Here is a 20,182-nt window from a genome sequence, read left to right as displayed (position 1 = left end):
CACTCAAAGAGAAAGCGACCAGGACAAAAGGAATGTTCGACTAGCAATCAACAAAGCACCGGGACACAGGGAGTATAAATGACGACCAGAACATAAGTAAAAAAAAAAACTAACAAAACTAAAAAGAAGGTAAAAACTACAAAAAAACTAAAAAGAAAAAAAAACTAAAAACTAATAAAAAAACTAAAAAATCGAAAAATCTAAATAAACTAAAAAAGAAAAAAAAAGGAAAAAAATAAAGGAGAAAAACAAAACTAAAAAACGAATGTATATACAGACCGGGACACCGGGATACAAATGACGACCGGGACACAGGGAATATAAATGACGACCGGGACACAGGGACACAACTACAACGGGGACACCGGGGGAAACAGGGGGATATAAATGACGACCGGGACAGGGAATGGTCGATTAGCAATCACCATCAACAAAGCTCAAGGGCAATCATTAGAATCATGAGGTATAGATCTGAATACAGATTGTTTTCCCATGGACCATTATATGTTGCATGTTCAAGAGTCGGTAAACCTGACAATCTATTTATATGCAAAGACAATGGGACAGCAAAGAATGTTGTATATTCGCAAGTTTTACGTAGTTAAAACCATATATATATATATATATATATATATATATATATATATATATATATATATATATATATATATATATATATATATATATATATATCTATATTCACAGGTGGGACATAGGGACACAACTACAATGGCGCGTAACTATTATGGCGCGTAACGACTTACGCGCGCGGGGGGGCTTGGGGGGGGCGCGAAGCGCCCCCACCAACTAGGTGTTGGGGTGGCGCGAAGCGCCACCCCAACAGCTAGTATATATATATATATATATATATATATATATATATATATATATATATATATATATATATATATATATATATATAAATATATATATATATATATATATATATCTATATATATAAAAATAAGTTGTCTGTCTGTCTGTGGATCTGTGGATCTGTGGATCTGTGGATCAGGTGTGACGTCGTGTTTGTCCGCATATGACGTCTGAATTATTTCACACTAATACAAAAGAAGAAAAAAACTAAAAAAGGTAAAAACTACAAAAAAACTAAAAAGAAAAAAAAAGAAAAAAGCTAAAAAACTAAAAAAAACTAAAAAAAAGGTAAAAATCTAATAACTAAAAAAAAACTGAAAAAAATAAAAAAAGGCAAAAACTAGAAAAAAAATAAAAACTAATAAAAAAACTAAAAAAGTTAAAAAACTAAAAAAAACTAAAAAAAACTAAAAAAAGGTAAAAAACTAAAAAAAACTAAAAACTAAAAAAGAAAAAAACTAAAAAAAAGGAAAAAACTGAAAAATCAAAGAGAAAAAGAAAACAAAAAAAATATGAATAAATATATATAAAAATAAGTTGTTTGTGGGTTATGTCTGTCTGTCTGTCTGTCGAGTGACGTCGTGTTTGTCCGCATATGACGTCTGAATTATTTCACACTAATACAAAAGAAGAAAAAAAACTAAAAAAGCTAAAAAACTAAAAAAAAACTAAAAAAAGGTAAAAAACTAAAAACTAAAAAAAACTGAAAAAACTAAAAAAAAGACAAAAACTAAAAAAAAAACTAAAAACTAATAAAAAAACTAAAAAAGCTAAAAAACTAAAAAAAATAAAAAAACTAAAAAAAGGTAAAAAACAAAAAAAAAACTAAAAACTAAAAAAGAAAAAACTAAAAAAAAGGAAAAAACTTAACAATAAGAGAAAAAGAAAACTAAAAAAATATTAATAAATATAAAAAATATAAATATAAATATAATATAAATTAGCAATCAACAAAGCACCGAGACACAAATGACGACCGGGACACAGGGAGTATAAATGACGACCAGGACATAAGTAAAAAAAAAAAACTAAAAAAACTAAAAAAATGGTAAAAACTACAAAAAAACTAAAAACTAATAAAAAAACTAAAAAATCTAAAAATCTAAATAAACTAAAAAAGAAAAAAAAGAAAAAAGGAAAAAAATAAAGGAGAAAAACAAAACTAAAAAACGAATGTATATACAGACCGGGACACCGGGATACAAATGACGACCGGGACACGGGGACTATAAATGACGACCGGGACACAGGGAAACAACTACAATGGGGACGCCGGGGGGCACAGGGGGATATAAATGACGACCGGGACACAAGGAATATAAATGACGCCCGGGGCACTCAAAGAGAAATCACAGACTGGAACACCGGGACACAAATGACGACCGGGACACAGGGAATATAAATGACGACCGGGACACAGGGACATAACTACAAAGGGGACGCCGGGGTGCACAGGGGGATATATAAATGACGATGGTGACTCAGGGAATGGTCGATTAGCAATCACCATCAACACAGCTCAAGGGCAATCATTAGAATCATGAGGTATAGATCTGAATACGGATTGTTTTCCCATGGACCATTATATGTTGCATGTTCAAGAGTCGGTAAACCTGAAAATCTATTTATATGCACAGACAATGGGACAGCAAAGAATGTTGTATATTCGCAAGTTTTACGTAGTTAAAAACATATATATATATATATATATATATATATATATATATATATATATATATATATATATATATATATATATATATATATATATATATATATATATATATATATATATATATATATATATATATATATATATATATATATATATATATATATATATATATATATATATATATATATATATATATATATATATATATCTATATTCACAGGTGGGACATAGGGACACAACTACAATGGCGCGTAACTAATATGGCGCGTAACGACTTACGCGCGCGGGGGGGCTTGGGGGGGCGCGAAGCGCCCCCACCAACTAGGTGTTGGGGTGGCGCGAAGCGCCACCCCAACAGCTAGTATATATATAAAAATAAGTTGTCTGTGTGTGTGTGTGTCTGTCGAGTGACGTCATGTTTGTGTGTCGACTGACGTCATGTTTTCGACTGACGAAATTACAGACCGGGACATCGGGACACAAATGGCGACCGGGACACTGGCACATAGGGAATATAAATGACGACCGGGACACTCAAAGAGAAAGCGACTGGGACACAAGGAATGTTCGATTAACAATCACAATCAACAAAGCACCGGGACACAAATGACGACCGGGACACAGGGAGTATAAATGACGACCAGGACATAAATAAAAAAAATTAAAAAAACTAAAAAAAAGGTAAAAACTACAAAAAAACTAAAAAGAAAAAAAAACTAAAAACTAATAAAAAAACTAAAAAAGCTAAAAAACTAAAAAACTAAAAAAGAAAAAAATTAAAAAAGGAAAAAAACTAAAAAGAAAAAAGAAAAAAAACTAAAAAAACTAAAAAAAAAGTAAAAACCAATAAAGCCGGGGGGGCACAGGGGGATATATAAATGACGATGGGGACACAGGGAATGTTCGATTAGCAATCACCATCAACAAAGCTCAAGGGCAATCATTAGAATCATGAGGTATAGATCTGAATACGGATTGTTTTCCCATGGACCATTATATGTTGCATGTTCAAGAGTCGGTAAACCTGACAATCTATTTATATGCACAGACAATGGGACAGCAAAGAATTTTGTATATTCGCAAGTTTTACGTAGTTAAAAACACACATATATATATATATATACATATATATATATATATATATATATATATATATATATATATATATATATATATATATATATATATATATATATATTCACAGGTGGGACATAGGGACATAACTACAATGGCGCGTATCTAATATGGCGCGTAACGACTTACGCGCGTTGGGGGACTTGGGGGGGGCGCGAAGTGCCTCCACCAACTAGGTGTTGGGGTGGCGCGAAGCACCACCCCAACAGCTAGTCTACAATAAAAATTAACTACGTAAAACTTGCAAATATACAAAATTCTTCGCTTTCCCATTGTTGGTGATATAAATAGATTGTCAGGTTTACCGACCTTCAAACATGCAACGGACAATTGTCCATGGGAAAAACGATCTGTATTAAGATCTATAGCATTTTTCGAATGATTGCTCTTGAGCTTTGTTGATGGTGATTGCTAATTAAAAAACAATGTCGTTCACTTTTTTATAGACAGTCTATCATCAATCCATTCCGTCCTAGGTCAGAACTAAAGGAGATAGTTATAGAGCTAAGGGATGATCGATATTTTTGAGTTGACTCATGACGAATATAGGGTTAAAAAAGGACTTAATAAGGAAAAAAATGTTATAAGTCCTTAATAAAGTCTCCGTATTCCTCCTTGGGGTGGCGCGAAGCGCCACCCCAACAGCTAGTTTTTATATAGATAGATAGATAGATATACATATACAATAAAAATTAACTATGTAAAACTTGGGTATATACAACATTCTTCGCTGTCCCATTCTTGGTGCATATAAATAGATTGTCAGGTTTACCGACTTTCAAACATGCAACGGACAATTGTCCATGGGAAAAACAATCTGTATTAAGATCTATAGCATTTTTCTAATGATTGCCCTTGAGCTTTGTTGATGGTGATTGCAAATGCTAAACGAATTGGGAATTGCAATCTTTTAAATTGAAAAGGTAGATCCGTTGGAATCATGGGAATCCGAGGAATAAGAACAGCCTCACCCTTAAAAGGCCCTGTCAAGATTGTTGCCTCTATTACGTTTTCCATTGTTTTTTTTTTGACGGCAAGTCGCGTGCCATTGCAAAGCTTTGGTAGGTTGATATTTCATAAAAATATTATTGGTATGCCTATTTTTAGTTGTAGCACGTGTGGTGGAAACCCTGGGGAATATACGCCTATTTTTAGTTGTAGCACGTGTGGTGGAAATCCGTGTGGGGAATACAAAAATTCAGATGGATAATTAACCGCTTCATTTGGTTCTAGAACTGTGTCGACTGACTTGTAAAGGACTGCCTGGTCTCGAATCTTAGTCAAAACAATATTGTTGATTTCGTGGACGTCTTGGCTGACAGAATCGCTCGTTCACTTAGCCATTTATGATTTTTATAATTGGTTAGATTATTCGGAAATACTTTTTCAACTAATTCATTTTTGGACGTCACTAAATTACAGAATTCAGCAGGCAGTTGTATACGTCCTGAAATTGAGTCTACTGGGAGCTTTCCGTTTCCAATTGCCAGCAATTGATCTGAAAATGTTTGACCAGAGTCATCGTTTTGCAATCGGACACGCATATTTGTAGTTAATTTTAATGTCTTTACGTGTGCCCATAAATTAGAATATTTCAGGCAAGCATTCATTTCGTCTGCAGGGGTTGATTTAGGCATTATAGGTAATGTTTGCCTGAAATCCCCCGCAAGCAATATTAATGTGCTGCCAAAGGGTTTCGAATTTCCTCGCAAATCTCGCAATGATTGCTTCAGAGCCTCGAGCGATTTTTTGTGTGCCATTGTGCACTCGTCCCAAATAACAAGGTTGCATTGCTGCAATACTTAACTCATCCCAGATAATTTGGAAATATTGCAATTGGGAGTTTCTGTAGAATGCAAATTCAGAGGCAATTTCAAAGCAGAAAGAGCAGTTCTTCCACCAGGCAGCAACGTTGCGGCTATTCCAGACGACGCAATTGTCAACGCTATATAATTTTTGATCGAATTGATGCCAGAATCAGTTTTGTCACAAACGTTTTACCAGTACCACCTTGTGTATCCAAAAAGAAGATTTCTCCAACGGTGTTATCGACACAATGCATTATCGTATCATAAATGTCTTTTTGCTCAGACGTTAACTTAGAAATATTATTTTATACATACGACAATAGATCACTCGTGTTGTAACTTTTTTCACGATCCAATTCTACACATGTCGAAACAGCAGCGGTACGATTAGGTGAAGGCATCCCCAAATCTAGAAGAGGTTTGTTTGCCATATATAGGCACAAATATATATCTATATATATGAAAATAAATTGTTTGTGTGTGTCTGTTTACTGACGTCATGTTTGTGTCTCGACTGATATCATTATCAGGATTGAGCATTATGACGTCATGAAGTTGTTTGTCGACTCAGGTCATGTTTGCCGACTGACGAAATTACAGACCGGAACACCGGGACACAAATGACGACCGGGACACAGGGAATATAAATGACGACCGGGAGACTCAAAGAGAAATTACAGATGACACCGGGACACAAATGAAGACCAGGACACAGGGAATATAAATGACGACCAGGACACAGGGACAAAACTACAACGGGGACGCCGGGGGCACAGGGGGGGATATATAAATGACGACGGGGACACAGGGAATGTTCAATTAGCAATCACCATCAACAAAGCTCAAGGGCAATCATTAGAATAAGGAGGTATAGATCTGAATACGGATTGTTTTTCCCCCGGACAATTATATGTTGGATGTTCAAGAGCTAGTCTTCAATAATAACTAAAGTGTAGTTATAAATTTCTGATATAAAATCAAAAGTCATATCTTACGTCTCTAACAGTTTTCGATGGAGTATATCCTCAGCCATTTTCGATTTATATTTCTCCCATAACTCTGTAGGAGCTGAAGGAGAGCAAGTTATTAGTATGACTCCAAACAATGCATGAATTTGACTTGGAGTTGATGTTTCGCACGTGTCATTGATGCAGTTATCCCAGTGTTTGTTATTCTCCAATAAATTCAGAGCTTGGCATGTACTAATGTAAGTGTCACGTATAGTACCATTTACAGTTCTCAAATACTCAAAGGACGTCGGACCGGGTACATTCACCAAAAGCAGGCGGAGAAAGAAGCATTCATGTTGATTGGGGTGAATGGTGTAGAGTCTTCCCATCGTGGTATCTTTGAAGATGATGGGTTGGTCGTCGACTGACTTACCCTGTTTTCGACGTTCAAATGATTTACTTTTAGCATTCCACGTGTGATACGAAGGCACTTCAGTATACAGCAGTTTTTTTTGCAAAAGAATCATTTTGGCATAACGAAAAGAAAGCAGTTAACGTTGTATCCGGTGGATTCGGGGCTCTTTGTTGCACGTTGGATTCCATAAAATAAACACGTTGACCATTCTGTAAATGTACCGCTCAGTGAACAACAGTTGGACTTCGTTCATGTATCGGAAATGAAAGAATTCGCCAAACAGCTTCATTAATGCCTTTGTATCTTCCACCCTGATTTTGTACAATTTCATCGATATCACTGATTTCGGACTGCAAGCCAAAAACTGCCATGTCACTGCCTTTGTTGACGTATTTACATATGTATTTGATTGCCTTCACGGAGTTACAATATTTAACGTTTATGTGTGCATTATTTGTTTTTGATAATAAAGGGGAATATGGAACAACCCACTGGTTATCTACTTCGATGGTGGTACCGTTACGCTTCTTTATTATTGCTGTTTTACCACCACCTTCAGTAGATCTTCTTCTATATTGTGGGTAACCATCATTGCCAGCAATTGTGTTGGGTACTAAAAGTCGAGGATATTGCTTTGTGCACCTTTCTTTGGCCATGCATGGTGATTTTTCATTCAGTGCACTGCAAGGTCCACGTATTAAATTTTTTATCACAATACCATATTAGTCCTTATCGACATTTTCATCAGGTATTTCAGCGGAAATCACATCGTCAATTTCATTAGAAGTAATTTTATCATGTAGCCAAATTAGTATGTGTGCGTGTGGCAATTCTCGTTTTAGCCATTCCACTGAGTACATCCAGCATCGCACTGACCCAAAAACTTTAAGTTTTACTATGTAGTTTATCACTGATTTCAACTTTTGCCGGAATACACGAGCCGTAATGTCATGTCTTTGAAACACCGATTGTCCTTGAAGTAAAAGCTCCTGTATCACGTCCCAAGATTGATTACATGTAAATGTAATAAAATAAATCTGGATGACCATTGAGACGAACATACGCAATAGCATCTTGAGCATACTCATGCAAATGACGGGGACTGCCAACATATGACGAAGTTAAAATCGTTAATCTTCCAACGTTAGTGGTATTACTGTCATTTACAACTGCATCTCGCAAATGAATGTATTGTTCAGAGCGGAACTTGGTCTGTTTCAGACGGATAAATAGCAAACGTTCTGATTCAATCTTCACATACATATCAACAATGTATTGGGGAAACAATTGACGGCATTTTAAAATATAATTATCTTCATTGTGACGAATCATTAGTCTATAGGAATAATAATTCATTGCGCTGCATTTCTTATCCGTTTGTTTATTAGTGGATGGATCTATCAATTTATTATTAAAGTGATAGCCGTCGGCTCCATCCCAAAAAATGATAGGATATTGTAGGGCATCGTAGCATCGATGAGTTTCAGCAATTCTTACCTTGTTGATTTTGTTGTACTTATTTTGTTGTACCTTTGTACCTTTGTTCTCATCCGTTTGCTCTGTTGATTTTGTTGTGCTTATGTGTTTTTTTTTTCTTTTCTTGTGCTGTTTTCTTTTCTGATGTTTATTTCTTTTTTCTCTCTCTTTTTACTCTACTATTCTCACATTGTTTTAAGCAGGGATTTATGAATAAATTATTATTATTCTTATAAATCACTATCTCAAAATTCTGATTGGATAACTTCGGAGAAGAGGGCCTTAGGGAAAGGGGATAGTGGTCCTCCAATCTTTTGGGGGGTCACTTAAAAAAGGCACTGGTAAATTTAATTTTCGCTCAAATGAGCCAAAAAACATCTCTATGATGTTCTGGTCATTTGCTAGACCTGGTACAAAAAAGAAAAAGAAAAAAAGAGACATCACCGCAGCCCATGTTAAAAAGTGATTTTCCTGGGTGCTAAAGATGGAGGACTGTAATTGTCCTAATAAAGTTTTTTGACCATGCTGATTCCATTGGATTTTTGTTTCGATCTGACGCCATTTCTAATGGATTCCAGGCTCTTTTTCGAAGTCACTATTAATTTCTTTTAGTGATAAACTTTTAATTTCAAGATTAACCGACACAATAGATATCAATCCTGGTTCAGCGTTAACTGTCAATTTTTTTCACTGGACAGCTTTTTTTTAAACTCGGTTTTAGACTTTTGGTTACTATGGACTATGGTTCGCACTTTACGAAGTTGCGCTCTGCTGCAACCAGGATATTGAAATAGATTTCCGTCTCGGGAGATGCTTTGAAAAATGAGCCTAGAAAATGACTGAAAAATACAATAGATACTGATACCGATATGCCCGATACGGGATATGTGATAGCAATACGCCCAATGTCAATACTTGTGATGAAGATACACCCGATACCATGTACAGCCCTTCCACAGGGGCTATTGAGGGTTATATCATCATCAAAACCATATTTATTGGACCTTTGAACTATGTTAAACAAAATGGCTATTTCGTAATTTTTAAAGAATGACTTTGGTAGGAGGGGGCCTTAAAAAGGGGGCTAGTAGCCCTTCAATCCTTTTATTCATTTAAAAAAGCACTAACAAATTAAATTTCCGTTCAAATGAGCCATTAAACATCTCTCTATGATGTTTTAGTTATTCGTAATGCAAAAAAAAAGATTTTTCTTGGTGTTCAAGGTGAAGGATTTTAAGTTTCCTACTATAAGTTTTTGACCATTCTGATTCCAATGGTGCAATTTTTTTGACACAGGCTCTTTTTCAAGATCACCATAAATTTCTTTTTGCAATAAACTTTTACTTTTAAGATTAAACATAACAATAGCTACCATTCCTGATTCAGTGTCAGATGGAAATTTATTTTCACTGGGCAGTTTAAAAAGTGTGTTTTTCAATTTTAGGTTAGCTTACTAATGGCTGTGGTTCCCTTTTTCAGAATGGTAAAACATCTGAAGGTAACTCACTGCGTAAACATATAAAAAAAGAAATACGTAAATCTGCTTCTGCGCATTACAAAACTAAAGTCAAGAACTTGTTTTCTACTAAGCCAAAACAGTGGTACGAAAGTAAAAAGAAAATTTGTGGGAAAACACATAATAATATATTTACAAGAAGAGCCCTTAGTTACAGCCAATGATCTGAATAAATTTCTTTACTCCATAGTTCAATGCGCCCCTTCCCTCTCTGTTAATGCTGCTTATGCTCTACACTCTCCCGATTTCCCTATTATATTGCCCTCAGATGTTGAGGCGAAAATTAAAAACATTAAAAAGTGTAGCACCTGTCCGCTAGACATCCCAATTGTACTAATTAAAGCCTTTGCAGACATTCTTTCAGAACCTTTGTCCACACTTTTTAATGAAATTACCTCTACTGGTAAGTTCCCTGATTTTGGATAATTAGGTTTTATTACTCCCGTAAAAAAAGTGGAAGCACACAAGATTTTGCTGGTGTCTGGCCAGTTTCTCTTACTCCGGTATTTTCCAAGTTATATGAAAGCTTTTCAGTTGCTTGGCTGAAAATCAAAATAATCCCGAATGTTGACCAATTACTATTGGGAAATTTGCGCTCTACCTCTACCACACACTATCCGGTTCACCTTTTGGACACTACATGTAATAAACCTGAAAAACCCAACACTTGGCTCAATGTTATCGCAGTTGACTTACAAAAAGATTTTGATTTAATTAACCACAATACATTAGTAAAAACAACTAACCAATGACTTCCAAGTTGACCCCTATTTAATAAGAATAATTTCCTCCATCCTTTCTAATACAACACAAGTCGTCAAATACGTGAATGTTTTCTCTGACCCCTCCCAATTTATAATGGTGCACGTCAGGCCCGATTTTATTTCTTACCATGATAAACAGTCTTGGTGTCGATTTCCCAGATAGATAGAAATTCGTTGACGATTTAATTGCTTTAGAAACATGTTTCCAAAACCTAACAAGTAACCCAATGGATATCTTGGAGTTAATATCAGATAAAGCTGTTGCCAGTGATTTGAGAGTCAACCCTTTAAAGTCAACAGTTACAACAATTAGTTTCCTAAGAACTCCCCCTTCTTTCTCCTGTCCTATCCCCGCTGAAATGTCAATTAATACTATGAAATTACTGGGTGTTATCATCTCATGTGACTTAAAATGGTATTGCCACGTCAATGATTTATTAAAACGTACAAATACTGGATTTTCTCTTCTCAAACTCCTTAATAAATTTGAATGTAATAAATTGCATTGTTTGATGATTTTTCTCTCTTCTGCACGTCCTACCCTCGAATACGCTTGTCTTGTTTGGCATCCTGGAATGTCTAATGAATTGTCGGACAGAATAGAGGCAGCTCAAAAAAGGTGCCTAAGAATTATCTTAAATTAGGGTAAAGTGCCTTACATTTCCCTTCTTCGAAGAACAAAGCTAGTCACCCTTAAGGAAACGAGAGCACACATTTCCTTCAGTTTCGCCCACAATGCCGTGCACAACCCTCGTACTACTTCTCTTTTCCCTAGTGATCGTTTACCCCCCCCCCCCCCAAACTTGTTTCCCACGTTTTGCTTCAAGAAAATTCCCCCTTCTTGCGCCAATAAGAGTTTCCATTGGAATATGTAGAAGAACGTTCACCCATCACATAGTTGAAATTTTAAATCGATAGCCCCCCCCTCCTCCTCACTCTGCCTTTATCTTAGAGTTTTAGTGTTTAATTTTCGATTGCATAGTTTGTAATGCTTGTTAAGATATGCTTTTGTTTGATTTTGTTTTCCCTGTATTAACTTTAAGAGTTTTTATCGATTGACTTTTTATTGATTGCAATTCTATAACTTTGTACTGACACAAAAGTGCAAATTCGGCCCTTTTGGGCTTGTGATAACCGCTTTTTTAAAATAACATGTTATCTTATCTAAGGAACGGCTCAGGGTATTATACTAAAATTTTCAGAATATGTCGAGGATTTTGAAGGGTAATCGAAGGGCAACCCGCCTCCTTACCTTTCTCAGATTCCGCTAAAAAAATACTTAAACTATCCAAAATTTAAGATGGCGATTCTGCTCCAAATAGTTAATAGATCTAGTAACTATAATTCTGGGGATGCAATGCCTCACACAACCCCCCAGGGCAAAGATCGTAAGTTATACGATTTGCTCTTTTTTGCATGTAGGATTTATAATTTTTAAGAGGCTGATTGTTTAACTCAGCGTGTGTCCAAAAATGCTAAGGGTATTAAGTTGAAACCACTTGAATATTGAGGGGCATGTTAAAGTATATAAAAAAAATTGCATTGCCAGTTTATCAAAAGACGTACCTGTAATTTTTCAAGAACGGCTATGGGTATTAAGCTTAAAATTTCGGCGCAATTGGAGAGGGATGTTGAACAATGATCAAATGACAGCCAGTCATCTCCATACACTTTTTGGCTGCCCTCACCTAAAGATAACTGATGAATATTTGAAACACCCATCTTGTTCAAAATAGTCAAAAAGTACCCCAAACATCCCCTGTGGTGTTTCTAAGGCGCTCATTGGAAAAATATAATTCTTTTGGGCTCTTTAAGAATCTGTTGGCAACTAGCCTCCTTCCACTGTCTTTTTATCCCCAAAATGCATACAATCAAAATTTTCAGATGGTCATTTTATTTAAAATGGTCTAAAAGTAAAAATAGCTATACCTCTGGAGTTTATTAAGCCCCCAGTACAAGGTCTGTGAGCTATAAATGTTGCCAATTGTTAACACAAAGTTTTTTTTAATGGGATAAGAAAGCGTGTTGAATTCCGAGCTCATAAAAAGATAAAGTATTAAGATGAAACTTCAAGGAAATTTTGAGAGGGATACCGAACACAATGGAAGCACACATGTGCTTACTTGTTGTCGAAATGGAATATCAGCAATATCAAAGGAACAACTCAGGGTATTAGGTTGAAACTTTCAAGATATATGGAGGGTATGTTGAAGAGTGATTGGAAGGTAAACATCCCCCTCCTTGCCCTTCTTAGGTACCCCTCTCCTCAAAACTAATCGGGATTCCTAAATTGTTATTTACTTCAAACTAGTCAAAAGATCTAATAGCTGTGCCTCCAGGGTGGTCCCACAAATGACGACCGGGACAGAGGGAATATAAATGACGACCAGGACACTCAAAGAGTGATTACAGACTGGGATACCGGGACACAAATGACGACTGGGACACAGGGAATATAGATGACGACCAGGACACAGGGACACATCTACAACGGGGACGCCAGGGGCACAGGGGGATATATAAATGACGACGGGGACACAGAAAATGTTCGATTAGCAATCATCATCAACAAAGCTCAAGGGCAATCGTTAGAAAAATGCGGTATAGATCTGAATACGGATTGTTTTCCCATGGACAATTAGCGGGACACAGGGAATATAAATAGCGACCAGGACAATCAAAGAGAAATTACAGACCGGGACACCGGAACACAAATGAAGACCGGGACAAAAATGACGACCGGGACACAGGGAATATAAATTACGACCTCAACACTCAAAGAGAAATTACAGACTGGGACACCGGGACACAAATGGGGACACCGAGACATAGGGAATATAAATGACGACCGGGACACTCAAAGAGAAAGGGACCAGGACACAAGGAATGTTCGATTAGCAATCATCATCAACAAAGCACCGGGAAACAAATGACGACCGGGACACGGAAATATAACTGACGACCATGACACTCAAAGAGAAATTACAGACCGGGACACCGGAACACAAATGACGACCGGGACAAAAATGACGACCGGGACACCGGGACACAGGGAATATAAATGACGACCGCGACAAATGACGACTAGGACAAAAATGACGACCGGGACACCGCGACACAGGGAATATAAATGACGACCGCGACACTCAAAGAGAAATTACAGACTGGGACACCGGGACACAAATGACGACCGGGACACAGGAAAACAACAACAACGGGGATGCCGAGGGGCACAGGGGGATATATAAATGACGGCGGTGACACAGGGAATATTCGATTAGAAATCACCATCAACAAAGCTCAAGGGCAATCATTAGAGTAATGAGGTATAGATCTGAATACAGATTGTTTTTCGCATGCACAATTATATGTTGCATGTTCAAGAGTCGGTAAACCTGACAATCTATTTATATGCACAGACAATGGGACAGCCAAGAATGTTGTATATTCGCAAGTTTTACGTAGTTAAAAATAAATATTTATCTATCTATATTCAGAGGTGGGACACAGGGACACAACTACAATGGCGCGTAACTAATATGGCGCGTAACGACTTACGCGTGGGGGGGGGCTTGGTGGGTTACGTGAAGCGGGGGGGACGAGAGTTTGCATATGACGTCATTATAAGTATATAAGGCTTTATTCAAACTCCACTGTAAATTTTGTATTTTTATCAATACTATTTAAATATTTTTTGAAAAAGGTCTGAGGAATCTAAACCGTTTTTCCAAATGCAAACCACATCATACATGAATCCACCCCAGGAACAAAGGAGAGCCTAAAACTGTGGGTAGCAGAGGTTTCAATAGAGTCCATGAAAAGATTTTCCAACTGAAGAGAGAGGAATGCCCCCATAGCCAAATCAAACACCCATTTGTAAAATCAAAATAAAGAGAACATTCATTTATAAGGATGACCAACCTTATAATGAAATCACATTTCTTTTGTAATATAGCTACACGCCTTCCCTTTTTACTTTCTTTATCAGCCAAAAGCCTGGTTTCGCGTTGCTGTGGTATTTCCTCGGCACGCCTTCTTTGTTTTACTTTCTCCTTCAGCAATATGTCTGGTTTTGCGTTGCTCTGGTAGTTTTGACCATCTTGTGCACTTGTTCATCCTCATTCGTCATTTTTCGTTTTTTGTTCCTGGGAGATGAGGTTTCTGCAGATATATATTCTACAAACGAAACTTGAAATTGAGATAGGATTTCTGCACAGATATTTTCCTCAAACAAATCTAAGTTCCTGTTTGTATATAAGGTATTCTTTCAATTCTTTTGGAATATTAACACCTTTGAAATTTTTGCATATTTTAATAAAAGCTTCATCTTCTCTAATCTTTTTCCGGCACTTTGATTTCAGAGTAATTGCACTAAAGTCATCATATTCAAAGATAAGGTTACATAGTCTCGAAAACCATTTTTTAGTTATTGCCCTTTCTAAACTAACCTCTTTTATCAACCAAGTAAGTATTGAAGAATATATATCCCTTTCATCGTCTCTTCCGTAAACACCGCAAGATGCTTCGTTTTCAAGAAGATATTCCGTTAATTTAACATATTTTTTTGAAAAAGATAGCATTAAGGGCGTCTCATTCTCAGAGTTTAAACAGTTTACATCTCCACCCTTGGAAATAATTAGCTTACAAACAGAAAGTAGTTCATGTCTAACAGCAAAGTGTAAATGTGTATCACGATTTGGAAAACAAGAATTATTTATATTGGCGCCATTTTCAACCAGCAGCTTGAAAACATCAACAGTTCCTGACCAAATAGAATCATCATGCTCATCCAATCCTCCAATTATTTCAGCCCTTGTTCGCACGAGGCGTTCATTTTTCCGGATAGTATCATCTAATGGTGTCTCATTTCTTCTATTCAGGGTATTTATATTGGCACCGTTTGAAATCAGTTGCTTACAAACAGCTACTTTTCCTCCTAAAGCAGCGCAGTGTAACGGTGTTTCATCAATACCATTGAGTGAATTTATATTGGCACCCCTTGATATCAGCAGCTCACAAATAGCTGTGTATCCTTCCTGGGCAGCATAGTTTAACGGTAGTACATTCCATCGTTTAACATTGTTTGAGGCCTTTACATTGGTACCATGTGAAATAAGCAGCTTACAAATATCTGCCTTGCCTAGAATGGCAGCACGATCTAACGGGGTTTCATTCAATTGGTTTAAGGCATTTACGTTGGCACCGTTTGAAATCAGCAGCTTACAAACAGATAATTGTCCTTTTTTAGCATCCTTTGACTCTGGTAGCCAAGATTTATACATCCGGTGTGTCATGATTGGTAGCTGAAACTCACGTCGAATCCCAGATAATTCATATCTACATTTTGTAAGAACTGCCGCATGTAAAGGTGTGACCTTTACAAAATTTTCACAATTTATTCTGGCACCATGTGAAATAAGCAGTCTACAAACATCAACCTTTCCTTGCTGAGCAGCAAAATGTAAGGCTGTGTTATTCCACTGATCGAAAGCATTTATATTGGCACCTTTTGAAATCAAAAACTTACAAGTAGCTACTTTTCCTACCTCAGCAGCATAATGTAACGGGGTTTGATCGAATTTGTTTAAAGCATTTACGTTGGCACCATTTGAAATCAACAGCTTACAAACGCCTAATTTTCCTTTGGCTCCAATGTGTAAGGGTGTGTCGCCAAATAAATCAGAAACATGTACACTAGTCCTATTTGAAAACAACAGCTTATACAAATGTAATTTTTCGTTCTCAGCACAATATGCCCGTGATCTTTTACTCAAATTATGTTTTCGGTGCATTAGTATTTTAATTTTCGATTCCAATATTTATCAATAAATTGACGTGCTGAGCTCGATAAACCGAAAGAAAACCAAAACTAATTTAAAATTTTTAGGTATTTTTTTTTAGTTTGAATTAAAATTTAAATTATTAATCAGAAATCAGAAATAATTTTGCAGTTTACATACTAATCTCTTCGTTTCTGAACTGACTAAAATATATAAAATTTATTTAAAATTTTCGTTTTCACTAGAGATATAGAAAATGTTTAGGTTCGTTCTTCGGCCAAGAAAAGTTTGGTTACACAGACAATTCCAAATTTAAACCCAGAGATGAAATTAAATTATCTTTTTGAAAATTTTCAGGTGCCCCAGTCTGTAATTTCTCTTTGAGTGTCCCGGTCCCGGTGTCCCAGTCTGTAATTTCTCTTTGAGTATCCCGGTCGTCATTTATATTCCCTGTGTCCCGGTCGTCATTTGTGTCCCGGTGTCCCGGTCTGTATATATATATATATATATATATATATATATATATATATATATATATATATATATATATATATATATATATATATGTATAAATCTACATATATAAAAATAAGTTGTTTGTCTGTCTGTCGACTGACGTCATGTTTGTGTGTCAAATTGTCAAGATTGTTGCCTCTATTACGTTATAACAGACATAACACGTCATTTGTGTCCCGGTGTCCCGGTCTGTAGTTTCGTTAGTCGACAAACATGACGTCAGACGACAAACAACTTCATGACGACATACAGCTCAATCCTTATAATGACGTCAGTCGACAAACATGACGTCAGTCGACACACAAACATGACGTCAGTCGACAGACAGACAAACAACTTATTTATATATATGTAGATTTATACATATATATATATATATATATATATATATATATATATATATATATATATATATATATATATATATATATATACAGACCGGGACACCGGGACACAAATGACGACCGGGACACAGGGAATATAAATGACGACTGGGATACTCAAAGAGAAATTACAGACTGGGACACCGGGACCGGGACACTCAAAGAGAAATTACAGACTGGGGCACCTGACAATTTTCAAAAAGATAATTTAATTTCATCTCTGGGTTTAAATTTGGAATTGTCTGTGTAACCAAACTTTTCTTGGCCGAAGAACGAACCTAAACATTTTCTATATCTCTAGTGAAAACGAAAATTTTAAATAAATTTTATATATTTTAGTCAGTTCAGAAACGAAGAGATTAGTATGTAAACTGCAAAATTATTTCTGATTTCTGATTAATAATTTAAATTTTAATTCAAACTAAAAAAAAATACCTAAAAATTTTAAATTAGTTTTGGTTTTCTTTCGGTTTATCGAGCTCAGCACGTCAATTTATTGATAAATATTGGAATCGAAAATTAAAATACTAATGCATCGAAAACATAATTTGAGTAAAAGATCACGGGCATATTGTGCTGAGAACGAAAAATTACATTTGTATAAGCTGTTGTTTTCAAATAGGACTAGTGTACATGTTTCTGATTTATTTGGCGACACACCCTTACACATTGGAGCCAAAGGAAAATTAGGCGTTTGTAAGCTGTTGATTTCAAATGGTGCCAACGTAAATGCTTTAAACAAATTCGATCAAACCCCGTTACATTATGCTGCTGAGGTAGGAAAAGTAGCTACTTGTAAGTTTTTGATTTCAAAAGGTGCCAATATAAATGCCTTCGATAAATGGAATAACACAGCCTTACATTTTGCTGCTCAGCGAGGAAAGGTTGATGTTTGTAGACTGCTTATTTCACATGGTGCCAGAATAAATTGTGAAAATTTTGCAAAGGTCACACCTTTACATGCGGCAGTTCTTACAAAATGTAGATATGAATTATCTGGTTTTCGAAGTGAGCTTCAGCTACCATTCAGGACATGCCAGATGTATCAATCTTGTCTATCAGAGTCAAAGGATGCTAAAAAAGGACAATTATCTGTTTGTAAGCTGCTGATTTCAAACGGTGCCAATGTAAATGCCTTAAACCAATTGAATGAAACCCCGTTAGACTGTGCTGCCATTCTAGGCAAGGCAGATATTTGTAAGCTGCTTATTTCACATGGTACCAATGTAAAGGCCTCAAACAATGTTAAACGATGGAATGTACTACCGTTAAACTATGCTGCCCAGGAAGGATACACAGCTATTTGTGAGCTGCTGATATCAAGGGGTGCCAATATAAATTCACTCAATGGTATTGATGAAACACCGTTACACTGCGCTGTTTCTGAAGGAAAAGTAGCTGTTTGTAAGCTACTGATTTCAAAGGGTGCCAATATAAATACCCTAAATAGAATAAATGAGACACCATTAGATGAGACTATCTGGAAAAATGAACTCCTCGTGAAAAGAAGGACTGAAATAATTGGAGGATTGGATAGGAATGATTCTATCTTGTCAGGAACTGTTGATGTTTTCAAGCTGCTGGTTGAAAATGGCGCCCTTAATACAAGCCTTAAAACAAGAATAAATAATTCTTGTTTTCCAAATCGTGATACACATTTACACTTTGCTGTTAGACACGAACTACTTTCTGTTTGTAAGCTAATTATTTCCAAGGGTGGAGATGTAAACTGTTTAAACTCTGAGAATGAGACGCCCTTAATGCTATCTTTTTCAAAAAAATATGTTAAATTATCGGAATATCTTCTTGAAAACGAAGCATCTTGCGGTGTTTACGGAAGAGACGATGAAAGGGATATATATTCTTCAATACTTGCTTGGTTGATAAAAGAGGTTAGTTTAGAAAGGGCAATAACTAAAAAATGGTTTTCGAGACTATGTAACCTTATCTTTGAAACCGATGACTTTAGCGCAGTTACTCTGAAATCAAATTGCCGGAAAAGGATTAGAGAAGATGAAGCTCATATTAAAATACGCAATAATTTCAAAGGTGTTAATATTCCAAAAGAATTGAAAGAATACCTTATATACAAACAGGAACTTACAGATTTGTTTGAGAAAATATCTAAAAAAACTAAAAAAGGGTAAAAAACTAAAATCTAGATAAGTAAAAAAAAACAAAAAAAAAACTCAAAAAAGAGGTAAAAACTACAAAAAAACTGAATAGAAAAAAACTAAAAACTAATAGACAGAAGAAAATGAAATGTTCCAATAACTTGTTCAATATTTGAATAATTTCAACATTTCTTTTGTTGTTACTGTGCCCCTTTACTCATACCCTCAACTTTTTTCCACGGAACAAGTAAGCTGTTTAAAGTTATTTTAGGTGTTTGTTTGAGCCGTATAGGGACTTTTATCATTTTTAAACGACGATGCCTCGATTTTTTTTTAATAAATTCAAGACTTATTTTATTCCTTTACTTATACCCTCAACTTTTTTCCCCGGAACAGTAAGCTGTTTAAAGTTATTTTAGGTACTTTTTTGAGCCGTATAGGGACTCTTATCATTTTTAAACGACGACGCCTTGATTTTTTTTTTAAATTCAAGGGTACCAAAAACTTCATTGTTTTTTTAAATTTAAAGTTGAGACAGAAGGAAATGAAATGTTCTGGGAAACCATAAAAAACATTTTGATAGGCACAAGGTCACCTACTGGGACTTTTTCATTGAGTTGGGTATTTTTGGATTTCTCATACTGGCCTAAGTTGGCTTTTGTGTCTGTTCCCTTTTAATGAGATTCCTAGGATCTTATTGAATGTCACGGCAAATCTATGATTCACTTTTCCCATAACTTGTTCTATATTTGAATAATTTCAACATTTTTGTTGT

At 35.7% G+C, this 20,182-nt stretch overlaps 3 protein-coding genes across 3 annotated transcripts; 1 reads left to right on the top strand and 2 right to left on the bottom strand.

Annotated features, from left to right (window-relative positions):
* Window positions 1-6,484: 6,484 nt before the first annotated feature.
* Window positions 6,485-6,832, bottom strand: LOC136038410 (uncharacterized). The gene has a single exon (XM_065721483.1). The coding sequence runs from the start codon at window positions 6,830-6,832 to the stop codon at window positions 6,485-6,487; it is 348 nt and encodes a 115-aa protein (XP_065577555.1).
* Window positions 6,833-14,840: 8,008 nt separating this feature from the next.
* On the bottom strand, window positions 14,841-16,406 carry LOC136038409 (serine/threonine-protein phosphatase 6 regulatory ankyrin repeat subunit B-like). Its single transcript, XM_065721482.1, has one exon. It carries the CDS (start codon window positions 16,404-16,406, stop codon window positions 14,841-14,843), a length of 1,566 nt encoding a protein of 521 aa, XP_065577554.1.
* Window positions 16,407-17,823: 1,417 nt separating this feature from the next.
* On the top strand, window positions 17,824-19,440 carry LOC136038408 (serine/threonine-protein phosphatase 6 regulatory ankyrin repeat subunit B-like). Its single transcript, XM_065721481.1, has one exon. The coding sequence runs from the start codon at window positions 17,824-17,826 to the stop codon at window positions 19,438-19,440; it is 1,617 nt and encodes a 538-aa protein (XP_065577553.1).
* Window positions 19,441-20,182: the final 742 nt, after the last annotated feature.

Source organism: Artemia franciscana, chromosome 18 (genome assembly GCF_032884065.1).
Source record: "Artemia franciscana chromosome 18, ASM3288406v1, whole genome shotgun sequence".
Lineage (NCBI taxonomy): Eukaryota > Metazoa > Arthropoda > Branchiopoda > Anostraca > Artemiidae > Artemia > Artemia franciscana.
The sequence above is the reverse complement of the archived record's forward strand: the minus strand, read 5'-3'. Positions and strand labels throughout refer to the sequence as shown.

Coding starts and splice junctions, on each gene's coding strand:
- LOC136038410 (XM_065721483.1), bottom strand. CDS start 6,832: ATGGGAAGACTCTACACCATTCACCCCAATCAACATGAATGCTTCTTT.
- LOC136038409 (XM_065721482.1), bottom strand. CDS start 16,406: ATGCACCGAAAACATAATTTGAGTAAAAGATCACGGGCATATTGTGCT.
- LOC136038408 (XM_065721481.1), top strand. CDS start 17,824: ATGCATCGAAAACATAATTTGAGTAAAAGATCACGGGCATATTGTGCT.